The sequence below is a fragment of the Eimeria tenella genome, genomic scaffold, assembly GCF_000499545.2.
Source record: "Eimeria tenella Houghton genomic scaffold, Eth_scaff2, whole genome shotgun sequence".
Taxonomy (NCBI): domain Eukaryota; phylum Apicomplexa; class Conoidasida; order Eucoccidiorida; family Eimeriidae; genus Eimeria; species Eimeria tenella.
The window spans coordinates 1,142,073-1,148,824 of NW_013541843.1; the positions used below are offsets into that span (position 1 = coordinate 1,142,073).

At 54.0% G+C, this 6,752-nt stretch overlaps 2 protein-coding genes across 2 annotated transcripts in view; one reads left to right on the forward strand and one right to left on the reverse strand.

Annotated features, from left to right (window-relative positions):
• The window catches only part of ETH_00029780 (uncharacterized protein), a gene marked incomplete at both ends in the record, with an annotated part of 1,272 nt that extends 1,077 nt beyond the window's left edge, over positions 1–195 (forward strand). The window contains one exon of the mRNA XM_013374384.1: positions 121–195. Within this exon, the coding sequence (XP_013229838.1) occupies positions 121–195 (75 nt within the window). The remainder of the gene's footprint in view (positions 1–120) is intronic.
• Positions 196–1,008: 813 nt separating this feature from the next.
• Positions 1,009–2,095, reverse strand: ETH_00029785 (uncharacterized protein; the record flags this gene model as incomplete). The annotated part of the gene is made up of 3 exons (XM_013374385.1): positions 1,009–1,194; positions 1,633–1,756; positions 1,962–2,095. The coding sequence occupies 3 exons, from the start codon at positions 2,093–2,095 to the stop codon at positions 1,009–1,011; spliced, it is 444 nt and encodes a 147-aa protein (XP_013229839.1).
• Positions 2,096–6,752: the final 4,657 nt, after the last annotated feature.

The following is a 6,752-nucleotide window of genomic DNA, read 5'->3' on the forward strand; positions in this document are numbered from 1 at the left end:
GGCTGCCGACGGCAGGTGCTGCCGCATCGAAGCCCCGTAATGCGGTGTATCTCCAGCCCCTTTTGTCTTTTTGCCTTTTTGTTTCGTTTACTTCTTTCGTTTGTTTTGTTTGCCATGTAGTTCATAATTCTAATGTCATTTGAGGGGTCCAGAGGCCCTCAGGCCCCCAGCAGGGTTCCCTTTGGTCGGAGCTAAAACGTTGGGACACCCCCCGTGCTGTTGCTGCGCTGCTGCTGCACTGCTGCTGCGCTGCTGCTGCAGCAGCAGGGCTCCCTTGGAGGCAGCGGGCGGCACAGCGCAGCCGGAGCTTTGCTGTTGCTGCTGCTGCTGCAGCCGGGCAGCAGCAGAGTGCCTACATAGCTCGACAGAGATGTCCATACACTCCAAATTGATGCACAATTTGCACATCTTCTCATCCACTATTAAATCACTTTTATAAATTTGCTGCGCAGCACAAAAAGGGGGGTTTTGAGGGCCTGGGGGCCCCCAGGGCCTCCTCTTGAGGGGCCCCCCCAGAAGGCCTATGGTACAGCAGCGCAGCAGTGCTACTGCTGCAGTCAACGAAGCTGCTGCTGCTGGAGTCCGAAATGCAAACTCAAAACCCTAAACCCTAGCAGCTGAACCAAGCTTCTGCTCTAAACCCTAAACCCTAGCGCTTCCCCCGGTAATTCAAACTGACGGACTTTTCTGCCGTTTGCACCAGCAAAAAAATCGGGTTTAGAGCCCTCTGCTGCTTCATTAGGCTGCAGCAGCAGCAGCAGCACTTCGTTTTGCTGCTGCAACAGCAGCTTTGGCTGCTGCTCTTGCTGCATCTCTTTGCCCAGGTAAAGCAGATGCGGCTTAAAGGCTACAGCTGCTGCAGCAACTGCTGCTGCAACCGCTGCTGCAGCAGGTGCGCTGCTGCAGCAGGTGCTGTGCTGCTGCAGCGACTGGTGCTGCAGCAATTCTACTGCTGCAGCAACTGCTGCTGCTGCCGCAGCTGCTGCTGCAGCACAAGCAGCGCCGCGCTCAGACAAGAATGCCCCCCGCAGACTTTGACTTTGCATCTTCCTTTGCTGCTGCTGCTTGCTGCTGCTGCTGCATGTAGGGAACATCTGCTGACCCAGTTCTCTTTATATATTCTTGGCTAGCTGCAGCTAGCTGCGACTGCACGTTGGCTAGCTGCGCCTCCAGGTTCTTCATGGCCTCAGCCACCTGCAGCAGCAGCAGCAGCGGCAGCAGCAGTTAAAGATGCAGTGCACATCTGCGCGCAGCAGCAGCACCGGAAGTAGCGCCTTTGCTGCTGCTGTTGCTGCAGCTGCTGCTGCTGCTACTGCTGCTGTTGTTGTTGTTGCTGCTGCTGCTGCTGCCCTAAACAGAGCCCCACAGACCTTAATGCCTTAGGAAGCAGAAAGAAGGGAGGGTTCTAGGGTCCAGGGCTCACCCCAAACCCTAAACCCTAACTAAACCCTAAACCCTAAACCCTACGCCCTAGACGTGCGTAAGTGCTAAGCCCTAAACCTGAACCTTACGAAAGCTGTATTCCATAGCTAGGCCGTAAACCCTAAACGCTAAACCTTGTACCCTGCTGCGGCTCCAAATCCTAGCTAGTCCCCAAACTCTAAACCCCAAACCCTAAACCCTAAACCCTACCTTGGCCTTGTGCTGCTCCAAGGCCGGCTGCACTTCCCCCACACTCCTCTCAACCAAAACCCCCCCGACCAGCCGATAGCAGCGTCTTGAGGGTTCCAGGTCTTTGAACGCGTCCAGCACAAGCCTGAGACACAAACCCTAAACCCTAAACCCTAAACCCTAAACCCTAAACCCTAGCCCTAGCCCCAGGCCCGAGGCCACAACGCTGCTGCTGCCAGCGGCCACGCAGCAATGGCTCGCCCTAAGGGCAGCAAACTGTTTGAAGCGGAGTCCGCAGGCCGGACGTCTTGAGGCAGTCTAGGGTTTAGGGTTTAGGGTTTAGCGCTTACTGGTGGTCGCTGGAGTCCTGCCGCAGCTCTTCTATAGTGTTGTTCAGCGCTATCCTCTCCTTCTCTAGGCGCTGCAGCCGCTGCTTCAAATCTTCTTCCCCAGAGGGGCGCGGGGCCCCCTGTGGCTGAGCCATCTGCCGAGGGTTTAGGGTTTAGGGTTTAGGGTATAGGGGCACAGGCGCCCCGTCTGCCGCAGCAGGCCAGGCAGTTCCTGGAGAGATGCAGAATAGTAGAAGATGCCAGGGGTAGTCGGAGCAGCAGCACCAGCAGCAGCAGCAGCAGCAGCAGCAGCGGCAGCAGCGGGCACTTCAGAGCACCTCGCCTTGCTGCACTGTTTACTGCTAAGCGCAATTCGGGGCAAGAACGACAGATAAAAGGAAATTATAAGCGTTTATAGCTATGTCTTGCGTAGCTAGGAGGCCACGGAGGCCCCTGCTGCATGCTGCTGCAGCTGTTGCTGCAGCTGCCGCCGCCGCTGCTGCTGCTGTGGGGCCCCGTTTCTGCGTCCGTTTAGTGTGATTTCTCGTTTTGTTTCAAAGATTTTAACTCAAAAAACAAAAAATAAAAGCCGGTGTGCTCATGTAAAGCAAAGGGCGCCTTGGCTCCCAATAAACAGACACCCCAGCCCGCCCGTGTCTGCTGCTGCTGCATGCTGCCAGCTACTAGGCGCCTCAGGACTGCCAAATTGATAGCTGTGTAGCCCAGCTAGCTGCCTAGCTAGCTGGCTGCCTCTGGCTGCAGCCAGGCGCAGCCACTTGGACCAGCAGCAGCAGCCCGGTGCAGCCAGCAGCCGCTGCTGCCAGCAGCAGCTCGCTGCTGCCAGCAGCAGCTTGCTGCTGCATACACCGACTGCGGCTACCGATTAAGGTGCAGCAAGCGGCCTTGCTGCAGCTGGCAGCAGCTTAGCTTGTTCTGGGTTTATGCGCAGCTTGCTGCAGCAGACCCTGGGCCCAGAGGCTGCAGCAACCTGCAGCTGCTTGAGGGGCCTTTTGCTTCCCCAAGCCACCCAAGAGTTAATTAAGACTTCTTCAGGTGCCATCTGTTTGCTGCAGCGGCAGTAGCCAGCGGCCCGCAAAGGCCCTTAACTCACACCTACACTAAATGCTAATAAGTGCATAGGTAAGAATGCTAATAACATACTGAATAGGAATACAATAGACCACACCATTAGGCCAATGGGCCAAACTCTTACGTCAAAGCCCTGGGGGCAAACAGCAGCAGCGGGAGGGGCCAGTGCCCCAGCCAGGAAGGCTTGGGGGCCCTTAAGGGCCCCTAGGCGTGAACCCGAGGCTTGAGGCTTCATCTGAATTCCTCTCAACTCTGGAGAACACTCCAGACAGCTCTCTTCTTAATGTATATCTGCTCTAGACAATCCTAAAGACAGGCCTCTCCTCAGTTATTTTTCGTTCTAGACAACACTCAATGCATCCCTTTGCGTACTTCCTCTCAACTCTAAAGAACACTAGTGACAGAGCTCTTCTTATTCTTCTCAAGACTAAACGAACCTCAAGACAGAACTCTCTTTCTTAATTCCCTTTCGCTTCAGACAACATTCAAGACAGCTTCCTTCCAACCAAGGCAGCTGAGCTCGTGTCCACGAGGAACCAGCTGCCCTACGTTGCCTCACTGGCGCAGGAGCTTTTTGCCCTTTATAGTTATAGCTAACTCAACTTGGTCTTTCCTGCTGCAATTCTGAACCTAGGGCTCTAGAACTGGCCTAGAGTCGCAGAATTAGCTAGGGCCTACAACTGCCTAGTGGAGTCCATGATCACGCTCGGCCGCCTGGGCCTTGAGATGTTCAAAAAAGCCATATCATTTCTGATTATCCAGCTCAATGTTTTTATTTTGTCTCAAATTCGATTTCCCTCATTGACGCTTTCAGGCTTCCAGGGGTTTTTGCCTTTCCCGGGATTAGTGGAGAGCACCCGAGGAGAGCCGCCGCTGACTTCTTTCCAAATTTCATGAGAAAAGAGGCTGTAGTACTTTACGCTGAGGTGACCATAAAATCGCTCTTCCGGTAACAGGGGCCTGATGGCCTCGCCTGCTTGTGGGGGCCTCTGTGGGCCCCTTGCGACTGGGGTTACTCAAGGCCCAGCTGGAATGCCAAAGAACCGCCGGGCTGTCGATAATCAACATGGGGGCATAACCTTAGTGTTCGTGTGTTTATCTATTTGTATTTAGGACGAAATTTAGTCGCAATTCAATTGCCGCTTCCTCTGTGAACAGTCAGGCACCTACCCATGCTGAAGCTTCTATTGAGTCTTTTTGCTATGAGCCTAGGCACCATATGAGACGGAACAGTCTATAACGGTGGCCTCCCTTGTTGTAAAGTCGCCCATTAATCAGAATGTTGAATATAAAGGGGGTAGTCTTCAAAGCACGCAAGCGACTTTTAGTATTTTCTCTCGCGTGCACGGCTCTAAGAGGAATTATCTCAGAAGGCCACAGTCGTAGCATCCACTTTGTAGATGACCCGTTAAGACGAAATCTATGAAAATGCTGGTGCAGCAGCACATTACGTGAAAAAGAACCGGATGAGGCTCTCCATCGTATGTGGTTTTGCGGGATCATTCCACAGCGAAAGCAAGATACCGCACTCTCGGCAGCGTTGGCCCACTAGAGACGTAAGTCTCTTCTCTAGTACTTTGGTAAACTTCCTAGAGTGGAGCGGCGTGCCCTTTATGTGAACAAATTCTTGCGGAGCCAGCCATGGTAGCCAGGAGAAGCTTGAGCCTACTAGCAGAGAATGAAGCTGCTGTGGCCTCGAAACAAAGCAGCCACAGGGCTCTTTGTAACACCACAACTTCAGTGGCTTCGCCTTCAAAATAGGTGTCTTTTGCCTACAGTTTGAAGTAACAGGTAATTGCCAAGAACGGCCCACGCCTAAATCTTCTTGTGAGCTCCTTCCTAGTAGCGCGAGTGAGGAAATGGGCTTCAGTTCTCCCCTTGCATGCTACCGGCGCTTTGGGAAGGCCTTTTCCCGTGTCACCCCAAAAGCAGTATTAGTGAAGCCTCCCCGTAGTCCTTTTCCCCACATGTAATTTGTTGACCATGGCCTAAGCCATCATCGGAGAAAAGCACCCTCCTGCTCAGTGGCACAGGCAGCTGCAGCTTCTCATCTGATTTTAGCCCATCAGCCTTGGCCAAGCATGCCTTGCTGCACAGGAAGTCCAGGAGATGCTGCAACCCTACATTTGGTTTATTTGACCTTCGGATTACCTGTCGATATTGTTTGAAGTTTGCGAGGGGAAGACGTCACGCCTATATAGTTAGAAAACTCGTTAAAAACTTTTAAATCCATTATCCCCTTATCAGTAGTCTAAGCGAAAGGGACTTGCTCCAGCAGGAGGCGCTGCAGAGGCTGCGCTGCTCTAACAAGTTTCCTAATCAACCAGCAGCAGTGAACACTGGTTCCCGAACTCGGCAAGCTGAAGTCTAGTTTGCTAGCCAAATAAGCCTAGCGGATCCTGTTTAACCCCAGGACGAAAGTTGAGTCTCTTATCCCTCTTGGCCACACGACAAACCATACGCAAACTTCCTTAAAACGCGAAAATGGTGCGTAAAAGCAAATAGTGGCCTTCAAAAGTACCTCTAAAAACCAAATTTTACTTATCAGCAGCTCAAGCCCACAGGGCGCCGCTCCCAGCACCACCTGGGCAGCACATTTTGCTCTTCCAACATCAAAGAGCCCTGTTCCATCCCCAGGGCCCATAGAGGCTGATGCAGGCAAGAGGACTGCAACAAAATTGACTGACACCTGCTGGCGACTAGCCCTTCGCCCGCAAGTGCGGCGAAGCAGCGGCTGTCTTATGCAGCGGGAAGCGCCGGGCGGGGGCTCGGAAAATGGCTCTGGGGAGAAAGTGCCTCCATATTTAATAGCCAGCTGCCGTTGCTAAGCCAAGACAATTTCTTATATTTATTCAAAGTCAAGTACGCCGAAGGCGGACTCAGGCGCACTCTGGGCCGCAGCCCCTGCGCAGGGCAGCGGCTGCAGACCTATCACTTCTATCACTGTCCTGCACTTTGCGGGGCTCACTCAGCAAAAATTCAGACTAGAAAGCCGCTGGCCCCTAGAGTTGCCTAAGAGGAAATGCTAATTTAGCTTCACTCAATGGCTTAGACGGAGCACTGAAGGCCTGAGCGGCGCTGCAGGATACAGCCGCTCACGCAGCAGGCAGCTCGGGGCTAGGCTCCTCTGCGTGTCAACAGAAAGCCCCTATCTCAAATTGTGTGCAAAACGCATGCAGAGAGGTAAGGCTGGCAGCCCTAGGAAACTTGAGTGTGTAGCTGAGGTGACAGCCGAAGGCACTGCAACTCAGTGCGGGGCTTCCCCTACAAAGAGACACTTCACGCCGAACCCTTTACAAGCAGCAGCCCAAGTTCGAGGGCCTCTATTGGTGGCCTTCACAAACGGCTGCAGGATACTGGGGCCCACAGCTGCGGTAAAACCCGAGCACTCGTGGGCCGCCCCCTTCTATGCCCTGGGGCACCAGCCACGCCCCAGGGCTCTCTCCTCATTAACGGGGGCTGCTCGCTGTGGGAGAGTGGGGGCTGCGATATTCACTAACGAGAACACTTGTGTATTAGACAAGGCTAGCCTGATGATGCTGGTACTGCCTCTTAGGGCGTTGGGCGCCGCGGGCAAATTTGTAAGGATTGGCCCCCAGGGAGCTCGCTGTGTCACGCCCTGAAGGGGGCAGCAGCAGCAGCTGCCACGAGGCGCAGCAGCGCCTGAGCGTTCCCGTTTTGCTGCGGAGTTAAATAGCCCGGCATGCAGCAGCAGCGACTCGC